A 21,582-nucleotide genomic window follows, 5' to 3' on the forward strand; every position below is an offset into this window, starting at 1 on the left:
CACCGACTGCCATGAATCGCCGCCCTATCGTCTTGTGTCTTTCTCCAGGTTTATTATTCTCGTTCCTGGCATTATTTTCCCCACAGAATCCCGCCGGCTGGGCCACGTTGTGGCTTTCAGAGTGTCGTCTGTGCCTCGACTCACTCAGTACCCCCCTCCCAGCTAGGTGAAAGGGACGACAGGCACCATGCAATCTTTTTTCACAAGTGAGACCTCTGAGGTGTGGAAAAGCCAAGGAAAGTGCTTAGTGTCAAACAGCACCAAGGTGGCAGAGCAGAGTGAGACCCAGAGTCCACGGCCGGCCACAAATCCAGGGCTTCTCAGCAGAAGTGTGCCAGAGGGGCACCTGGGTGGCTTAGTCATTAAGCGTCTGCCTTCGGCTCAGGTCATGATCCCAGGGTCCTGAGATCGAGCCCCGCATCGGGCTCTGTGCTCCGCAGGAAGCCTGCTTCTCCCTCTCCCACTCCCCCTGCTTGTGTTCCCTCTCTCGCTGTGTCTCTCTCTGACAAATGAATAAATAAAATCTTAAAAAAAAAAAGTGTGCCAGAGACTCCCCTAGTGGGATGGGGGACTCTATGGACACATGTATGGCATCCCCTCAGGGGCCTCTGACACCTGACACACGTAGACCAGGCCCTGGGGGGCACAGATGGCGGAGCCGGGGCCGCCTCCTTGCTTTGTTCTTCTTTCTGTGAGGCCACCTGCCCCTCACTGAAGAATGTTACAGCATCGCCTTGACCACAGGTTCACCAGAGCAACAAAAGGGCCATTGCTTTTCCAGAAGGACCATGGGAAGCAGGAAAGCAAGCACCCCCATTTCCCCTACCCCTAGCCCCTTGACTGCAGCCTGCCTCCAACCCCAGCAAAGTGCCAGTGGGACTGCCTGAAGTCTGAGGCCGGCCTCAGAGAACAGGCATGTGGAGAATGAGCCACTCTGCCCCTTCTGGGTTTTTCAGGCAGTTGGATAGAGACATTATAATGAATATTATGTCCTTTTAAAAACAAATGTATGACCAGTCAGGTCATATTACAGAAGAAAAGAGGGCACCAGGAGGAAGGGGGGGGCCTAGCCAAGACCACCCAGTTTGTTCACCATGAGATTTTTCTTTGAAGTGGGATTTGTCCGAGGCAAACAGGGCTCTTTGCACCTGAGGGGGTGGGCTGCAGGGCCTCGTGCGCGCGCGCGCGCACACACACACACAGCTGCTCTTTTCCTTCTTGTCACATCTGTCTGCAGGCTTTCTTCAAGTGCTTCCATCAGGGTGGCTGCCTGTATGTAAATACCTCCTCAGGCCCTAACTAGAGCCAGTTTTGCAAACTTGGCATAGGGTCCAGAGCAGTGAGGTCCTCCTAAGTGGCATTACGCTTTGATTTGTTTTCAGTCCGCCTTCGGAATTAAAGCCATGTCCTCTAACTCCAGGTGTGTTTTAGCATAAGATTTCTGGGCCTGGCCCTCCAGCCAGGTTTGTGGGGTGACTCACTGAAGTACTCATCTTCCCGTGGGTGCCTTTAGCAAGGTGTGCGTTCAGTGGTGGCAGAGGGGAGGACCAGGAAACTGTTCACCATGGGCCTGAGCGGACGCACTGCTGGGTTCTCGTGTCCCCTGGAACTGGCATAAGCCCCAAGTGACGGGGTTACCTGTGCGCTCATCAAAGACCGGAGTGTCAAACTGGACTTCTTTGTGGGGTGAGGACAGTGACTCATGGGCTCTTCATAAAGTCTCATTTTCAAAAGACTTTATACAGATTTGTCCCAAAGTCTCACTGTGATATTCGTCACATGCCCTCGTGGGTCTTTCTCATTATTTTCTCTGGACAAGTTACTGTTCTTGGCAGTTTCTGACTTTTGTAGTGAGATCTGGATGAAAAGCCAGATGGGAAAGGAGGATTGTTAAAGGGAAGAGGAGAGAGAGAGAGAGGAGCGTCTGGTGGGAGTTTCAGAGATTCTGTTCCATTGAAGTAATCCTCTCATTGATGGGATAATTATTTGTTGATTGACTGATAATTTATTCACTGTTAACGTCCGAGGTGCAGACGGGGCAAGGAACTAGAAGGCCTGAGAAACAGCCCTGCCCTGAAGGAGCTTGTGCTCCAGCGAGACCCGAACCCAGCACACCCACGAGAGGAAAGGCACATGTGAGGGCGCTGGAGAGAACATGCTCGAAGCTCGCGGGCTTGCCTTTCCTTGGGAGGAGGCTGAGGACATCTTGGTGGGGAAGCAGCAGGCCTCGGTGGCCAGGACGGCCTTGCAGGGGGAAGGGCTGGTATGAGCAGAGGCGAGAACGCAGGAGACTTACTTGGGAACCTGAGTGATTCCATCTAAGGGGCAGCTGAGGAGGAGGTGGGCTCAGAGTTCAACTGTGGCATGCTCCTGAGAGATCAGAAAAGGTGAACCACAGCTAACGCCTCAAAACTTAAAACAGGGGCGCCTGGGCGGCGCAGTCTGTTTAAGCATCTGCCTTCGGCTCGGGTCATGATCCCAGGGTCCTGGGATCGAGCCCCACCTTGGGCTCCCTGCTCAGCTGGAAGCCGCTTCTCCTGCCGCTCCCCCTGCTTGTGCTCTCGCTCTCTGACAAATAAAAAAAAATCTTAAAAATATTTTTAAAAAACCAGCAACTTACAACTGAGCGACTAAGCCACGTGAGCCTTTCAGGGAATTGGCTGCTGCCGCACATGGAGGGCGGGAGGCAGGCTGGGTTATATAGTGACTACTTTCTGGGGACCTGGAGGTAGAGAAGCCACCAGCTCAGGTGTCAGAGCACCGGGCAACCAGAAGGGAGCAGTGAGCCTGGAGGAAGAGAGGGTTTGTTTCTGTTTCAAATCTTAGGATAGAGAGACCTGGAAGCTTTGAAAGAAAAAAACCCAGCTTAGTTTTAGAACCGTTTCAGATCTACAGAAAGGTTGCAAAGAGAGTATAAAGAGCCCCCTACTCCCCCATCAGTTCCCCCTATGGTTAACACCTCTAGGACCACATTGCATATGTCACAACTAAGAAAAAACCAACGTGGTACATTACTATTACCTAAACCAGGCTCCCTCGGGCCTCACTTGTTTCACCAGTAAGGCCCTCTTCCTGTGACACTTCGGGTCTTCCCTGGTTTCTCAGAGATGACCTTAGCACTTCTGGGAAGTGCTGGCCAAGGATTTTGTAGAATGTCCTCAATTTAGGTTTTTCTCCTGGCTACCTTCTAAGAAAAACGAACATGCATGAGGAATTCAAGCATTTCCAACACAACAATGGGGAAAAGCTCTCCTTTTTCTGTCTGCACTGTCAGATAGATGGGCCCATTTGGGAGCAAAGAAGCTTTTCTTGGCAAAACTTAAATGTTTCCCTTTGGCTTCCTTTGGGAACGAGGTAACCAGGTAGACTCTGCGGTGCCTCGGGCTGGGAGTCGAGGCTCTGGACTTTTCACATCCATCCCTACCACACAGTTGGTGATCTTGGACAGATTGCTGTCCTTTTCCGAGGGGGGCCTGGGAGCAGGAATTGGCTCACTGAGCGTCTCCATCAGACCTGCTCAGATCCTGCATTGTTGCAAAAGCAAGATGGCAGCCGTGGTAACGGTGTGGCCCGCGTTCCTGCCACAGGCCAGCTCATTCACCCGGGTGGAAACCAGCAACTTCTTGGCCTCCTGTTTTCGTAGTTTATGGAGTCCCTTCATAATTGACTCCATGCCCTTTTTTCAAAGTTAAAGCTCTCTCTGGTTCTTGCCATTTGTTTTCTCATAGTATTCCAAGTAGCTAGGGGTGAAAGCCAGGTGGGGGGCTGCTGGGGCACCCCCCAGTGCCACACCAAAAAGTGAATTCTTCTAGAAAGTACTCCAGAGCTCCTTAGATAGTGCCACCTGCACAGCCAGGAGCCATTATTAAGTGGTGCCAATTATATGTGGCCCTGTGACCCCGAGCCATCCATCATGACCCTGCCGACTGAAGCAATTTCTCCAATAGCATTCCAGAAAATAGGGCAGCTAATGGCTTACATATCTTCCCCTCAGGCCAATTAACTCAGTAATTCAATCCAAAAAGGCTGTAAGACTCACTCCTCTGATTTCTATGAACCATGTGCTCCCAGGCCTACCCCTGACCCTCCCTTCCACCTGGGTGTCTTGAACCTTCCTCCTCCTCCTCTCTTTCTGTGAGTTTATAGGCATAAGAAACTCAGATCAAGTACTGCTTTTTCCATTTCTCCAGAGCCAGCTGCTTTCTATTCCTCATTTTAGTGAAACGCTGTGGCTTTGACAACCAAGCGGCATGATGCTAGATTTTGGGTGGGGTGCACACGTGTATGACCCCCAACTCTCTCTGGCCATGTCCTTGGCCGGGGTGAGACCTGAAGTCTTTCTTCTCCTGGTTCCAATTCTCCAGCATGATGTCCCTCTCCTCTCGCCACCGGTGTGTGTAGACCAGATAAACGATCGGACTTCTACAGATTTGGCTCAGGCTCCTTGAAATGGTAAGATGGAAGAGGCCTGACCATTGCAGGTGTTTTTTGGGTACCACTGTTGTTATCCATGGAATCATTCCCAAAGAGAAATAATTGAGCATAATGGAGAAATAATTGCGCATAATGGAGAAAGCATAGAGCAGAAAGGACAATAAATGACACAGGCCTTTCATTGGTCCCAGGCATTCTCAGCAATAGCCCCAGCAAGATGAGGGCAAGAGGGAGGACTACTGAGGACAAGGTTTGTGTCCAAGCACCGACTGAGATTGAGACCTCCCTCCGGTGCATGGGAAGCCCCTGCCTACAGCATTCTCAGGTTAACATGGTCATGTCCACAGGGAGGCCAGCGGCCTCAGTCTCCCATCGTCCAGGGCTCTCATTCGGCCTCCCTATGTTGTGGGGAGACGAGAAAGCATTGCCTTCTTTCCTTTAACTCTCCAGGACCCCAGAAGAGCTAGGCCAGGGCCTGACCACCACAGTCAGGACCCACTTAGCGTGTGCTTGTCCTAGACTCAGGGCCCGGGGATGTCCCAGCCTGGCCCCACCGTGTCCCTGCTCCAACGGTGGCACTCCTGAGTCAGGAGAACCCAGTCTGAACCAAGGTACCCGGGCTAGAAATGGGGGAGAGACTCCTACATCTCCCCCCTCCCCGGAGCTGTGTCTGCTGTCTTTGGATTAGGCCAGGAGCCCCTCACTCACCTGCAAGTCTTTTGTGAATAAGAAGGAAAGCCTGGCATCCATGAGTTTTTCATCTCTGCATTGTGTAGCTATGGGGCACCTTATGTTCCGTACTTACTGATGTGCAGTGTTGCCTTCCGGCAGATGCGAGCTAAGGGGTCTGGGGAGATGCTGAATGACTGTCCTCCTCGGGGAGGAGTGCGACCCTGGTAACCTGAGTGCTGATCAAGTTATTCTCACAAAGCCCACTTGGTGGTACCTCCTTCGGAAGGACTTCTAGTATCATCTCCTTTATTTCTAGCCATACTTAAATAGCAAGGAGGGGCCACATGTCACCATTCCCGTTCTACAGAGGTGAAAACTGGGGCAATAGAACTCTGAGCCAGGAATTCCTGTGCCTCGCTGTGGAAATGCAGCACTGGAGGCATGGGCAAGGGTTTGACCCTACCGCAGCCTACGGCCCTGGGTCATCACGTCCGCTGTCACCGCCTCCACTCATCACATCTGCACCCATGGCCAAGGCCTGGCGGGGAGAGGAGCAGACAATTACAGAGGGAGAGGCCTGGCCGCACTACGGCTGTCCCAACTCCCAGGGCAGAGAGCCAAGCTCCCTCAGGAGCAGTGCTCTGACACAGGGTGCCTCTGTCGAGGAGGGTGAGCCACTGTCCCTTGGGCCCTGCACTGCAGCCTGGGAGTCACTCCCATGCAACTCCTGGGCCGGACGAGAGACAGGGAGCTCAGCTCAGCACTGGGGGTCGAGGACCACTTTGCTGGGGCCTCCTGCACAGGCCTCTAGTTCCACAATGCTGGGCCAGGATTTGGCACCTCGGTTGTATTCCTTAGTGGGAAAGTCTGCCCTTCAGGGTCCAGTATCTCAACTTGCCCACCTACAAAATGGGCTTTTTGGAAGATTGGGAGATTACTCAGACGTGTCTTACCTGATGTTTATAAGGATCACTCATTCGGAAGCGTGCGCCTAAAACCTGGAACAGGACAGGTCAGCCTGTCAGGTTTGCCAGCATGAAAAGGAAAGGACAAATGTGGGCCACTCAGGGGAGACTCTGCTCTGTCATTTACTGAGCCGTGTGATTTCGTGAGGCATCATGGATGTCCTCATGGGTGCTAGACTGTGGCCACTGAGCAAATGTCTTCTTTTTTAGCGTATGGTACAGTAGTGCATGAAACACCAATGGCGTAAAGCCTAATTACGACGTGAGTATCCATGGCACCACCACCCAAGTCCAAAGTAGACCATTACCAGTGCCCTAGACACTGCCCTCACTAGTGCTGTGCCCTCCCTCCCCCTGCAGGGCATCGCACACTTGACTTCATGATAATCGCTTACTTTTTCTTTTCCTTTGTCATTTACACGTACCCCTAAGCAGTAGAGCACTTTCTAACTGTAAGGGATCACACTGTATGTGTTTTTGTGTGCCTTGCTTCTTTTGTTTGGCATCGTGAGATGCACTCACGGTATTGCGGGTAGCTGACAGTGGTCCGTTGTCACTGCTGTGTAGTATTACAGCGTCCATAAAGGGCCCATTCTGCTGCTGGGCTGCTGGAAGGTGATTGTTCCCAGGCGGCTGATATTTTTAGCAAATGGATTGATCCCCACACTGGCTGCTGTTACTAGCAGGTACAGGGTGAGAGGCAGAGATGGAGGCGGCTCCCAGAGCCCTTTGCAAGTCTCCCCTCCGGTGTCGTGGCACTGTTGCCCCCTGGCAACCAGGACTAACGCCCACATCCGGGATATCTTGCAGCTTGCTGGCATTGCAGTCCTTGCCGTTGGACTATGGCTCCGATTCGACACTCAGACCAAGAGCATCTTCGAGCAAGACAGTCAGCCTTCCAGCTTCTACACAGGTGAGGGGGACAGGGGCACTGAGTACCTCGAACTGTGGAGATTCTGTGCTGATCCAGGGACTGGCCTTGGCAAAGACTTTGGCTCTGGCCCCGTTGGCCTGTCAGGTCCCTTTCAAGCCATGCTTGCTGCAGTCCAGCCCACGAATTTGCATTTGACTGATGTGGTTTCTTTAACATGCTGACTAAGTCTGGCATCCTGACCATGCCCCCAATAGGAAGTTGGCTCTGCCCAAGTTGCAGACCCCCTCTTAATGCCGTGTCTTCATAGTTTTGCTCAGTTCCTTAATTCAGAAAACTTTGTCCTGGGGCCTCAGAGCGCCAGGAGTACGAGAGGTGAGTCCTCCCCACTGTGCAGATAGATAGGGGCTCTGAGACCCCGAAACACCTGCCTCCTGGATCATACAGTCAAAATGAATAAGAGACTAGCAGAGATGCCAGTCCGGCAGTCCCCGGGTGCTGGTAAATGCCCTGGGTATTGGGTTTTATTTGTTTGTTTCCTAAAGTGCTTTTGCTTTGGGGCAAAGGTGTGCAGCTGAGACACAAACGGACTTACCAGCTTCCGTGTGGCTCCTGAGCGTCTTTTCATCTTTTCTAGCATTATTCTCTCCTTTCCACCCACTGCTGAGGCTTGTCAAATGCAATTCCCCAGTTTCTAGTCAACTCATGAAATCCGAAATCTGCAGCTTTTTCTGTTTGGGGGGATAGGAAACACTTCATTTACGAGAAACAAGAGCAGCCCCCTATTTTTAGGATGATGCTGCCATGTCATCAGGCTCAAAGTGTAAATTTGGTCATTTCCTTCCCACCCACCAAAGAAGTTATTTAAAAAAAAAAAAAAAAAGATGGAGAACACGGCCTGAAGAGAGTCATCCCCCAGGCCTTCTGGAAGGACGCGGTGGCTGGTGGGCACACGGACCCCCTTACCGCCTCCCAGACGCCACCTGAGCCAGGCCTGCATGGGTCACTTGGCTGCATGCACCCGGCCCTGTGCAAGTTTCCCTGCGTGTGTTGCCCATTGCTATTGTTTTGGGGATTTTTTAGGGTGTGTCTCCCTATTTCCGGAAAGAAAGTGAGGGAAAGAAAAGCACAAGTATGTTTTTGAAAGAAACTATGTGCGCGCGCGCACACGCACACACACACACACACACACACACATGCGCGCGCGCGCGGAGTTTTTAGGGAGTAGGTCTCTAGAGTGCCCTGACTTGTTTTAGCAACAGCATTTTTGCAGGGTGGCGGGGGAGGGGGGCCTGGAATGCTGCCCTGTGGAGAGGGAGCAGCACAGGGGTGCTGTGCCGAGGGGGACCTGGCGCCCTCCTGCCCTGCTTGTTGTCATGTTGTCATGCCAGGGAGCTGCCAGGGAGCTGCAGGCCCTCTGGGGGAGAGAGGAGAGCAGATCTGCGCAGGAATGTGGAAGGGGGTGGCAGCCGATGGGGCCGGTGTCCTGAGGAGAGCCTGGCTTCCTGCTTGGCTGCCATTGCGTTCTGCAGAGCGCCTGGCTGGCTTGCATCTTTTGTTTTCTAGGACTCTGGCTAATTCCCTGTGTTTTTAGATGTAGAAGGCAAGGATCTCATTGGCGAGTGGTGGAAATGGGAGGAAGACAACCCCTTTTTCGTGTGTTGCTCACTGTCTCACACATGTTGTTACGTGATTTAATCCTCCTAACTCTTTAGGGTACATGGAATGATTTCCATCTTACCAATGAAGGAACCAAGGCCTAGAGGTTAAAGAGCTTGCCTGAGTTCATACCCGTCAAGAGGCAGGGCTAGGATTTGAACCCAGGCATACGAAAGCTGCTTCTTGGATTGTCCGTGCTAGATTGTGGGGAGCACTCCCCATGGAGGAAGAGACAGTATCTCTGCCAACTGGATGTTCCCCATTGGGGGGGCTGGGCGGGGTGGAGGCTCCTTTGGCCTTTGACCTCACCCAGATTGTAGTTGGGGGGCGGGATGCCTACAGCGCTGGTAGCCCTGGCCGGCAGATGACAGGTAGGGAAGGGACGCAGGGTGGCTGGAGAGTGATGAGCCCATGGTCGGAGGAGCCACAGCTTGCCTGGGAATCACAGGATGCAGGATGGCCAGTGGTCCTAACCTGAGGGACCAGAGGCACGGTCCCAGAGAGAGACACACAGGGATCCCTAGTTGGAGGCCAGCGGCCCCTGTCTCCTCAGCTGCAGCAGAGGAATATTGACACTTTGCTTCCCTGGGAAAGGGCTCAGCTTTGGAGATTGTTCTCCGCCTGCAGAAGCCCAAGCAAAGGAGAGCAATGCAGGTGACACTAGAGCATCAGTCAGACAAGTGACCACTTGGGTCTGGCTGGGCCTTGCCCTCCACCGAGTGCGCTGGGAAACGGAGTCATCATCATTCATGGGCAGAGGGCTAAGGAGGCTTCATCCTCTGGATCCCCTTCCCCCTTGAGCTGTGACACCAGCCTTTGTATTGGCCCATGCCCCGTCTTCTGGCAGACTATCAGCTCCACCCCTGCCAATATTCTGGGCATCATGGGGTGACTGTACTTGCACAGGGGCCCTCACCCTCTGCTGGGCAGCCCACCGGCCTGACCACACAACCGACCCTTCAGAAAACCTGAAGGACCCAGGGGTGGATTTTCTCCAGGAGGGCAACAAGGGCTTTTAAAATAGAGAAAGAATGCATAACCAGGCCGAAAAGCAAGTGAAAAAAGAAACTTTCCAACATTCACAACAGTCAGTAGTGAATCCAGAACGTCTGACAGCCTTATATGGGCCTTCTCTCCAATTCAGGTCCTGGGAGATTCAGCCCGTCAGCAGTATCCATAATCCCAGGCCGCAAACGTGTTGGGGAACTTCGTTTTCTTGGTCCCAGGCCAGCAGCCCTTCTTAACTCCTTGGTGTCCTTCCAGAACCATAGCCACTGAGTGAGGGCATCTGGGGGCTCCAGCCAGAGGCCATGGGTGTCCATCCACCCCTCCCTGGGACCATTCCTCTTTTTATAACAAGGTGCCTGACAGTTTCTGGGATACATGGCTTTTGCTCTCAGTGAGCTTGGGCCCTCGGGCACTTTGTTTTGTTGCTCTGCACCCTGTTCTCCCCAGCCTGAAACGGGCAGAGCTCACACACCCACACCTCTCCAAGATAGAGAAGTACCCTGCTTGGCAAATGGAGTACCACCATGGTGCTTATCAGTGTCAACGGCCATCTACAAGAGGGAGTGGGACCAAGAGAGAGCCATTGGGGAGCAGCATAGGGTTCCTTTGAACCCCTGATCAAGTATTTGGAGACCAGAAACTGTTGTTGTAAGCTGCACACTGGGGCTGGGGCGATGGCCAGAGGCTGATGTGTCCCTCTGGAGCTGAAGCCCAGAGCCCTGATACGCAGGTGAAAAGAATGCTCAGTTTTGTGTATAAAGGACACCCTGGCATTTGCTTCTGCTCTACCAAAGGCTTTTTTTCTCTGACCATATAATGTCAACCTGAAAAAAGAAGAAACAGCCTTCAAGCAAATTAATACAGTAATCCTGGAGAAGGCTCAGTGACGAATAACTTTTTCCATGAGTCAGACAGAAAGCTAACATTCACTTGTTTTGTAAAGGGGAACGCTTTGTCATTTCTCCTTGGCAGCCTTTGCCAACAAGCTCAGGGTGCAGGCTAGGAGGAGCCTGACCAGAGGGAAGCCCAGCATGGCCCTGCTGAGAAGCAGCCAAGCCCTCCAGTGGTCCCACGGCTTCCGGGGGGCAGGGGGCTGGTGGGCTGTTGCAGGGGAGCCACCCTCTAGTTTCATGGCCACTACTAAAATGCCTGTAAACAGCTCCCAGGGAATGGCTTATCTTCCTCCCCAACTGGAGAGGGTGAAGCCAAGACACCCCACATCTGCAGCTGTCCGAGCAAGATTTAACACCAACAACCTTTGTCCTGCAGTCTTCATCTACTGAGCCCAAGAATGGATATTTACCACTAACCAAGAAGCCATTAGGAAGAGAATCAATTGCATTCTCTCTCTCTCTCTCTCTCATATGGGGAAATGCTTTTTCCTCTAGTAGCTCACCACTGCTGCCGACCCAACTCCCCTGACTTCTGCCAGGGCTGTCCTGGTTTACAAACCGGGATCTGGACTTAGAGAAGACATGTCCGTCTGTCCATTCCCACTCGACTCTATTCCATGTGCTTGCAGATCCTTTTGATCTCTTAATACCCACTATGTATTCAGCCCCTGCTATGGAGCTCAGAGGAGTGACCTCATCCTTCGTTGCCTTGCCCCGATGAGATGGGGAGAAACCAGGGCCATTTGACTGCTGCGGCTCGGCTCGCTGGTGTCCCCATGGCAGAGCCTGGAGCCGAGCGGGGCCACCCCTCCCGCGACACCCGTGCAGTGCGTGGGGCCGCGCTGCCTGTCTGAGTCCAGCCCGCCACCTCACACTATCGGACAGCCCAGGAGGCTAGGACTTGAGGACAAGCTACATTTGTCCCCATGCCCAGTCTGGGCCAGGCATGCAGGGGAACAATACCCATATTCATACGACATAGGGGTTTGCCAGTAAACCCACGTGACTTGACATCACAACAGATGGGGGGGAGGGGAGAGACACAAACACTCCCTTGTGTGCGCTCCACTCGGGGCTGCCCGGGAGCCTCAGCTGCAGGCGGGCTGCATGGTTTGTTGCCTGCAAAGCCTCGGCTCTGGACTAGGGGTGCAGATGTGGGACAGTGAAGTCACTGTAACACCTGCCAAGGTTCTCACTGCACTATTCTGTTATGCATTGTGTGGAAACATCACAAACACTCTCTCAGCTTTGGCCAGCACTTCAGGGAAGTCTCTCTAGTCCCAGTGAGTAGGCAGGGATCAGCAAGTATATAAAAATGCATCACTGGTTCTGAGTGATTGTCATCCATCCCTCGTATTATTCAGAATGACAGCAGCTAGCATTTGTTGGGCACGTTTGGATCCTATCCCTTCATCTGCACAGCGAGCCCTGAGGTAGGCATCATTAGCACCCCCGTTTCACAACTAGAAAATTGTCGCACAGAGAGGTGCAGTGGCTGTCCCAGGGTCACAGAGCTGGCTCTCAAACCCAGACGAGCTCTCGCCACGTGACAGGAGCCCCTCCCCAGGTTGGACAGAACCCGCCTGCCAGACAGGAAGGCCCGGGACCTCTGCCAGTTTCCCCACGGGGCCTGCGTGCTGGCGAGCGCGATGGCTGTGGCTTCTCCAGAATAGAACTGCAAGACAGACCCCTCTGGGCATTTCCTGGGCAGTGACAGAAGGACAAGGGCCAGGCTCCACTGCATCCCCCTCCCAGGGTTTTGCACTGCATTGGGCCAGGAAGAAGTCACTGCCCTTCTCACTCAGATTGAGGACTTAGAAACCGTGTGCTCACCCTCCCTTTAAAGGAGGATCCTTTTCACCCTTCACCTGGAACACATGAACTGCAACTGTAAGACCTCTTCACCAGTGCGCTCGAAGGGATGTTTTGAAATTTCCTAGCCACCAGGCTCTCATTTTACCGATAAAGACACCAAGGCCCAGAGAGGGGAAAGCGTCTTACCCAAGACCACACAGCAGTTAATAACAGAGTAGGGATCAAAGCGAGGGTCTTCTGACACCAGGCCTGTGTTCTGTGCACTAAAGCAGGGACTTGTACCTCTGCCAACACATGGCCTTGGTCTTACCGCGTGGGCCTCACTGCCCCCCCCCCCCCCGGAAGCAGGGCAGGGAAGGCATCCCTTCCGGGAATGAGGCAGAGCTGGCCCACCCTGAGCATGGCTGGCTGAGTGCACACAGCCCCTTCCTGCTGAAAGCTTGCGCTGACACACTCTTCTGTCCAGGGAGAGGCCAGCCCAAGGCTCATCGGAGTCCCAGGAAGTAAGCCCCGGCCTGGAGGGTCTATTTTAATTAGTGTGAGTGGACTCATCTTGCTGGGAACAGCTGACTGACTGGATCCATTTGTGTCCTGAGCCAAATCTGGGGATTTCTGTGGATCTCTTCGTCCTGGTTAGCGGGTCGTTGAGCACCTTCCAGGAAGGTGAGGGTAAGATGGGAGTGAGGGCTTGATGGGGCGGGGTCCTAGAAAAGAGATTGGTGGGAAGAGATGGAGGAGGCGGTTTTTAAGGACGGGACACTTCTTTCCTGAGGGAGGGGCAATAAGGATGGGGGCACGGCCCAGATTGTTACAGAGGGGAGAAGAGGAATTGCAGGACATATCTGGGCCTCCACACCAATGACTCCATGCCTTGCCCTCTGTTTGCTCCCTTCTCCCCATAGGAGTTTATATTCTGATTGGAGCCGGTGCCCTCATGATGCTGGTGGGTTTCCTGGGCTGCTGTGGGGCCGTGCAAGAGTCCCAGTGCATGCTGGGATTGGTGAGTACCCCTTCTGCTCCCTGAGGCCGCTCTGACCCCCAGGCCCCCGCCCCCAAGATCTCATAGAAGACATGGGGTGGGATGGGGTGCAGAGGGTACCCCAAGGGCTTGAGCTCTCCTCAGCTCCTCCCCTGCAGGCCCCGCCCTAGCCTCCGAGCCAGGCAGCCATCTTGTCCTCCTTCCCTGCAGGGATGCCTTGCCCCTCTTCCTTTCTCTGTCTTATCACTTCCTTTAGGCGACTAAATGCCAGGACTTTGTTTTCCCCTTGTTCGAGGACCACGTTTGCTTTTTTTCCCTGAATCCACAGGTACCTTTGCTTTCTCTTATTTTAGAATTTGTCACCGTTTCCTTCAAATTCTGAAGTGTATTCACTTTCTTTATTTCCGCAAATCCCTGTGGTTTTTGTGCGTGAGTGATGGTATTTTATCACTGACTCTTCATTAACACCTTAGAAATACCAATTCTGGGGTCGGCTGTACCCCGTTCTTTTCCTCCTGAGGAATCTCTTCCTACTACGGCTTCCTCTCCTCGCCTCAGCTTAACGCTCGCAGTTCCCTAAACTTCTTCCCCATCCTTTCCAGGCTGTTCATTTGTGCCCCCCGATTCCCGACCCCTAGAGACTTGTTCTTCCTCGTTCTCCAGAAAACCCTTTGGTTGCTCTCATTGGCTGGCTGGGATCTCTCCTCATCCTACCCCTTCTTTGCCTTCTAGTTCTTTGGCTTCCTCTTGGTGATATTTGCCATTGAGATAGCTGCGGCCATCTGGGGATATTCCCACAAAGATGAGGTAGGTTTCTTCTCCCGTAAGATCTCTTGGGGGTGATACAGGTTTGGGAATTTGGGGGTGGGAGTGATGAGGGCGGAAGGGTGTCCCAGCTGGCCACTTGGGTCAGCTCTCAGCCATCACACATGCCTCTTACTTCACCACGTTCCCACGTGCCCATCAGAGCGTGAGCTCCCCCAGGGCGGGGGATGTGGGTGTCGTGCCAACCACTGCTTCCAGTTCCCTGGATGGTGCTGGCACATAATAGCTGTTCAGGAAATATTCACTGGGTCCGTGTATGTGTACGTGTGTCTCACAACTCAGTAGCCCTGCCCCCATCTCCTCTGGAAAGATGGCTTAGGAAAACAAGGCTTTGTGTGGGCTGGACCCCCCTGCCCCTTCACCTAGTCTCTGAATATGTGTCACTATGAGCCAAGTGCTGGCCAGGCCCCGCGTAGGTCCAGAGATGCGCAAGCTGTGGGCCCCTCTTGAAGCAACTGCCACCGACATGTGGGAGAAGGATATGCATTTGATAAGTGTCACATAAGTCATTTATATCCAGAAGTTCCATGGGGTTGGAGAAGGTAGCATGCCAAAGGGAAACCTCTTCTGGCTTCGCGGAGAAGCAGGCATCGACCTGAGCTTTGGATGAGAGAGAGGATTTCAGGAGGAAAGTTGGTGGGAGACTGAGTACTTTCCTTTATTTTATTTTTTTTTTTAAGATTTTAGTTATTTATTTATCTATTTATTTGAGAGAGAGAGAGTACAAGTGGGGCAGGGGTGGCAAAGGGAGAGGGAGAGGTAGAAGCAGACTTCCCGCTAAGCAGAGAGCACAATGAGCAGAGAGAGCGATGTTGAGCTCAGCCCCAGGACCCTGAGATGATGATCTGAGCCGAAGGCAGATGCTTAACCAACTGAGCCACCCTGTGCGCCACCCTGTGCGCCGCCCCCCCCCCCCCCCCCCGCCAAGTACTTTCCTTTAAAGACAGCTGAGGCCTCCACGGAGAGCCACTGAAGAGTTCTGGGCCAGGACGGGCCACGTCAGAACACTGTTTTAGAAAGGGCTGTCTTGGCATGTTCAGCAGCAGGGAGTGCAGGGAGACTGGGTGCTGGAACCCTCTTTAAAGAGAGAGAGAGATTTAACTCTCCAGATGTAAATGCTGCAACCGTAGAAATAGGAAGGGATGCTAGTGGAAGCTGCTGAAGGAGAGATTCTGGATGTTGGTCACTTAACTGATTGGGGGTGGGGGGTCGAGGGACAGGCGTTTGTTAAACTAGGGTATACCCAGGTACCCAGAAGCAGGAGAACAATTGTCCATCATATTATAATAGCTAGTACTTAGTCCAAATTTACTCTGTACCAGACACTGTGCTAGGACTTAACATGCAATATCTCATGTAAATCCTCACCATAACCTCTGAGGCACAGACTGCTATAATCTCCATTCTACATACACAGAAACGGAGGTACAGAGAGGTTTAGTAATTTGCCAAAAGTCACACAGCCTCTAAGTGAAGAAGAAAATAATGGAAGCCTGAGGAACTAGTCAGGTCAGGAATAGGATTTTTTTTTCCTTTATTTTTTGTTTTGTTTTGTTATTACTGTTCCTTAGATTGAGGAGAGTCCATTTTGTTCACAAGTAGAAGGGAAGGAGCCAAGTGGGGTAGAAGGGACCCGCCAAAGGTACAAGAGAAGAAGCGAAAATGGCCGGAGTGGGTTAGGGATGTGGGAGGAGACGAGAAGGGCCCCGGAGGCTCTGGGAGAGGCAGGACCAGTCTGGTGGCTTCAGTCAGGAATCTTGTTGGCTGAGCATGAACAAGATGGGACGAGTGACATTTGTTCAAGAAAATGCCCTGTCTGCCCATCACAGGTGATTAAGGAAGTCCAGGAGTTTTACAAGGACACCTACAACAAGCTGAAGTCCAAGGACGAGCCCCAGCGGGACACCCTGAAAGCCATCCACTACGCGGTACGTCACCTCCGCAAACGCTCCGTCGGGACGCGGGTGCGCACGGGGTGAGGCTGGGCGCAACAGCCCCCGGGTCTGTGTTCCGGTCACCTTCGTCATTCGTCTCTCCCACCCCATCCCTGCCCTGCCCTCTGCAGTTGAACTGCTGTGGCCTGGCTGGTGGAGTGGAACAGTTTATCTCCGACATCTGCCCCCAGCAGGATGTCCTGTCAACCATCACAGTGAAGGTAAACTCGTGGGCCCCCCGCCCGGCTGCTCTGGACAAATCCCAGCAGCGTTGACGCGAAATCTTGCCCCCTCGTTCTGGGAGGACAGGCATCTGGGTGATTCAGAACTACTTCTCGCCCCTGTGAAAGGGCCCCACAGCGGGGCCACCTCTTTCCTCCCCGGCCTGGGGCCTCTGTTTCCTCAAGGACCGGATCAGGGAAATAACAGAGTATTCTAGCTGCCTGCAATGAGCTGCTCACTGCTGCCTTACATTCTGCCTCCTCCAGTCCTCAAGCCAGCGGGTCGGGTGTGCTCTGAATGCTGGACTCTTCGCTTTTTAGATGTATCGACAGCTCATGATGGGAAGTGGGAGCTAACGTCCAAACTTGAGAATAATCAGAAGTAACCCAATGGCCTGATACGAGCTAGACCCCAAGCGGGGCCTTACCCTTCTTCCTTCCCTTATTTCTTACCGGGACTTTAGGGACCCACCTCCATATCCCTCAGTTCTCCTTTCTGTCCACCAGCCGGGACACCTGGGCACTCCTGTCCCCAGCCCTTTCTCTGGGACCCCCAGCACTCCTGGCGTGAGACGGGTGCTGTGGGAGGGAGGAGGTGCCCTGGAGCAGGGATTGTGTGTGACCTGAGTCTTGGTTTGCCCTCCTCAGCCCTGCCCTGAGGCCATAAAAGAGGTCTTTCACAACAAATTCCACATCATCGGCGCGGTGGGCATTGGGATTGCCGTGGTGATGGTGAGTATTGAGGACACCAGGAGGGAATGAGTGTCTTAGTGGTTAACGTCTGTTAAACACACGCTCTGGCCAGGCACTGTGTTAATACGTCAATTCACTTATCAACTAATTTAATCCTCACCATACCTATGAGGTGGGAGACTAGGGAGGGGAGAGATGAAGAGGTTGAGTTGATCAAAGTCTCTGAGCTCATGAGTGAAGCATCTGGGATTTAAGCTCCGTGTGTCTCCAGACACGCGTTGTCTTAACCATTAAGGTTCAGGGGTAAATGTAAGGTGATGCCGGTGCTGCTGGTCCACGGACCACACTTTGACTAGCAAGGGTGTAGGTCACCCAGACCTGTTAGTTATCCTGGGATAATCTTCAGGACATGTTTTTGTTATGTGCCTGCTTTTCCTTTGCCCAAGAAAGAAGTTCCATAAAAGCTACACGGATGGGAATTGTTTCTCTCTCTCTCTCTCTCTCTCTCTCTGTCTCTCTCTCTCTCTCACACACACACACACACACACACACGAACACACACCATAGTCTGAAAGGCATCCAAAGGTGGACAGCCAGAAGGAAGATTCCAGGCTTCAGATAATCTGTCCTGCTAATCAGCCCCTAGAAACCATAAAGGGCAACAAGGGTTCCCTTGGGTCACCACCCCGCATGCCCCAAGAGGGAGTGGTAAGAACCATGTAGGGGACTTAGCCCTCCTCTGCCCCAGTAAGACTATCCCAAAAGTGAGAATTGCTTCCTTTTCTTGGTGGTTGTTTGCACCTAAGAAAGGCTTGAGGCCGCTTTCAGTAAAAGCCATAACAATACTTATTTTCAAAATGGAATATAAAAAACAGGCACACACATAGATGGAAAGTACAGGCCTGTGTGGATCATTGGAATATCTGGCCTTTGAGCATTAAATTTAGCTCTGAGCTTATTTGTAACACTCTGGAAGTTTCCTTGGGGAAGTGGCTTGTGCAGTTTACATGAGCAAGTGGCCGCAGACTGGCAGAATCCCAGCAGTCAGTGACTCTTCCCATTACCCAGCCCCCGTCTCTCCTCCTTTGGCACCCTTCAGCGTGCCTGGCCCTGTGGTCACTATATTTGTTTGTCTTGGCCCGAATGACTCACGTCCCTCCTCTCCTTCACCCTTCCCTCGGGAAAGCTGCCCTATGCCTCATGTTTCTTTCTGTCTTCTAGATATTTGGCATGATCTTCAGTATGATCCTGTGCTGTGCTATCCGCAGGAGCCGAGAGATGGTCTAGAGTCAGCTTGCGCCCCCTGAGCAGGAAGGTCCACCCCTAAAGATTGTTGGTTATTTTCTTGCAGTTTTGGTTTTTTTGTGTTTTGGGGGGGTTTGGGGGTTTTGGGGGGTTTTTTGGTGTTGTCTTGTTTTTGTTTTTTGACTTTTTTTTTTTTGCCACTAACCTTAGTATTCATTCTGCGTTTCTAAACAAAAAAGTTATTCCATGTTTGTCTTTTTAATGCTTTATTCAATATTGGTATTTGTAGTTGAGAAATTTGGGGATTTGGTTTGCTTTGGTTTATATTTTTTTTGGTTGGTTGTTTTTGCTTATTATGTTAAGCAGAAATCCTGCAATGAAAGGTACTATATTTGCTAGACTCTAGACAAAAGATATTGTACATAAAGAGAATTTTTTTGTCTTTAAAGAGATAAAAAAGTCTATCAAACTTAATCAGGTTGTAACTTATGTTGAAGACAATTTGATACATAATAAATAAATGATGATGACAATATCCTGGACCGGTTTTTGTTTTTTGCTTCCTTTATATTTTTAAAGCTATTTATTTTTCAGATGTCTTCTAACCACATTTATATGAGAAATAGGTTGGAAAGTTGGTCTCCCTCTTTGACTAATGAAGAAAGCAAGAGAGGAAGGGATTTTGATCACAAGATCACTCAGTTGTTAATAGAGTCCACACCAGAACCTAGCCCATGACTCTTTCCTGTAGCATCAGGTTGTATCTCGGGAAGAGAACAGTAAATGTGACCTCCCTGATGGCGGGGGACTTGTTTTATTCACTGCTCTACCCCCAGCACCTGGAACCTACTGTCTCTAGTGCATAGGAGGTGCTCAATAAATATTTGTTGGCAATTAATGTTGGTTGGTTGAATAAATGAGGGCGTTTGATCAGGGAGGCAGAATATTAAATGTTAAATATTCTAATATATTAGAATTTACATTTTATGTGTGTGTGTATAATTTGCTGCACAGATTTGACCTTGTACAATCATTAGAGTTGGTTTGAAGTCTCTTTAAGACCATTGCCTTTGCATCAGACACTGGAACTTGACGCCGTGTGGTCACAGGTCAGATAGGAAGGACAGCCGGATGTAGTTGGGGAGAGCAAGAACAGACCAGAACTCAAGCAGGAGCTAACACCCGTGAAAACAGACAAATCTGTGTCAATTCTTGTTCCTCTCATGGGGGTGTGGGTCCTGCAGAGGCCAGGACCCTATGTGTTGGAGCTAAACACACACAGGCCAGGAGTTGGAGGAGCTGATATGAGCCAGCAAAAAAAGCAGCTGCAAAATGCCTCATTGCCTTTCAGGCCTCCCATGCGAGGAGGGGAAAAACCCAGGGTTAGCACGCTTGCATCTCATTGCTATTCTGGGCCCCCAGGAGCCTTATTAATCTGAGCATTTGAGGGCTAATTGTACTGTTTCGATGTGGAAATTGCAGGTCAACTGTTCTTTTTATGAAAGTGTGAATGAGCCTGTCTTAAGTCAGCATCACAATCCCTGATTAATTCTAATATCCGCCAGTGCCCTCTAGGAAAAGCAGGTTCCATCTACACACTTTCCACTCTGCTTCTGTGCTGAAGAGTGGATGGGGTCAGAGTATACCAGGCTTGCTACTACTTAAATCGAGGAATGCCTCGGGGTTATACCCTGTCTTTTCAGTTTGTCATAAATAATGGGCCCACTGACTAGCTTAAGCGACAGCTTAAGAACACAAGTGGTGACTCCCGGAACCCAAGAGTGGAAACCCAGTTGAGCCATAGGAAGTTTCTAGAACCATGGACTAGGAACTCTTGGAGCTCTGCACTTCTGAGTGCTATATTCTGCTCACCAAAGAGACCACTTGTCTCTGCTACTCAGTCCACATGGGTTGGAAAAAGGGCTGGTGTTCAACCCCCAAGTTTATGCAGACAACCTCCAGTAGCCTCACTTGAAATTTCTGGAGAGAAAATCACCAGTTTTCAGTGCCATATTTATCCCTGACTTCAGAGGCGGGGTACATGTAGTAAAGATTCAGCCACCCTCTGACCTTTAGACTGAACCCAAGACCAGAAGAGGAGGGATCATTGAGAGCTGACGGACACCCAGAAAGAAGCCAGCTGGTCAACGCTGCCCTCAGTCCAGCCCAACGAGCTCACCCTGACTCCTGGTGAATGGGTCTAGTTGAAGCTCCGCAACTAAGGCAAAACCAAGATGCACCACGGCTCTCGGGGCCTGAAGGGCTTTTGGAACAAAGGCCTTTAGGAAGTTTTAGGTCACAAGAAGGCAATAAACTCGGGGGGGCGGGGATGGGTTAGCCTGGTGATGGGTATTAAGGAGGGCATGGAGCACTGGGTGTTATACGCAAACAATGAATCATGGAACACTACATCAAAAACTAATGATGTATGGTGATTAACAACATAATAAAATAAAATTTTAAAAAAATTTTTAAATTAAAAAAAAAAAGGCAATAGACTGCCAATAGCAATAATAGCTATGGGTCCAGAAAGAACCTCCTTGGGCAAAAGAGGAATGGATACACAGCTGAATGTGTCGGCCTCCTGGTTCAACTATGAAAGGCAGTGCAGGGGCAGCAAATTTGAATGTAAACAGGTGGATAGTAAAGGTTATTAAAGGTGCCCTTCAAGGACTGAAAGTGCTTTAAAATTCCCGAACTCCACGCCGTCTAGGGTGGAGCTGAGTGGTGCTAGGGTGGAGGCAAGACCACAGGTATCTGGCACTCCTTCCATGTTGCTGCAATTTCCCTGCAGAAGGAGTTTTAACTAGTGCATTAGGACACTCCCTAAGGGCAGTGTATTTTTGTTTCCCTGAAAATGAGGGCATCCCATGAGCTGCTTGGGCACAAGATGGAGTAGTATGGGTGGTCTTCCAGCACAGTCAGGCAGATCCATAGCTGGGTGAACACTCCCATACAAGGGGAGAGATCCGCAGCTGGGTGAACACTTCCATAGGAGGGGAGAGATCCGTGGAGTGGGGAGGGGGCTGCTTTGCCCTATCCGGTCAATGTTTTAAATAACTTGGAATACAATTAAATATTACAGGTTTCACAAAGCTCTGAGGAATACCCAGTAATGTGAGTAAGAGAATTATAGTTCAAAGAGATCTCAGGATCTGGAATAATGGATAATGACGCCCAAAAGGATATATCTTACAGGGAATAAATAATAAGTAAATGAAATCAAGCAGTCTACATATGTTTTAACATAGCTTCTCATCCCTTAAACTTGTAGCTGAAGAAGTTAAATGCATGTTTGGCTGGCTAGATAATAGGGTTTTTTTCCCATATGCATTAAGTCTGGAGGCAACCACAGGTGTTGATTTAGC

The 21,582-nt window shown here is 51.2% G+C and overlaps 1 protein-coding gene across 2 annotated transcripts in view; it reads left to right on the top strand.

The window, feature by feature from the left end:
* CD9 (CD9 molecule) overlaps nucleotides 1–18,756 on the top strand; it is a 32,876-nt gene extending 14,120 nt beyond the window's left edge. The window contains exons 2-8 of one of the 2 annotated variants that reach the window (XM_028121224.2): nucleotides 6,882–6,984; nucleotides 13,220–13,317; nucleotides 14,029–14,103; nucleotides 15,951–16,049; nucleotides 16,187–16,276; nucleotides 16,925–17,008; nucleotides 18,191–18,756. In XM_028121224.2, the coding sequence (XP_027977025.1) occupies nucleotides 6,882–6,984; nucleotides 13,220–13,317; nucleotides 14,029–14,103; nucleotides 15,951–16,049; nucleotides 16,187–16,276; nucleotides 16,925–17,008; nucleotides 18,191–18,256 (615 nt within the window). In that variant the 3' untranslated portion in view covers nucleotides 18,257–18,756. The remainder of the gene's footprint in view (nucleotides 1–6,881; nucleotides 6,985–13,219; nucleotides 13,318–14,028; nucleotides 14,104–15,950; nucleotides 16,050–16,186; nucleotides 16,277–16,924; nucleotides 17,009–18,190) is intronic. The other variant, XM_028121225.2, reaches the window with a different exon arrangement.
* Nucleotides 18,757–21,582: the final 2,826 nt, after the last annotated feature.

Source organism: Eumetopias jubatus, unplaced genomic scaffold (assembly GCF_037043125.1).
Source record: "Eumetopias jubatus isolate StellerSeaLion01/CBP00866 unplaced genomic scaffold, mEumJub1_p1.0 scaffold_8, whole genome shotgun sequence".
In the NCBI taxonomy this organism is placed as follows: Eukaryota; Metazoa; Chordata; class Mammalia; order Carnivora; family Otariidae; genus Eumetopias; species Eumetopias jubatus.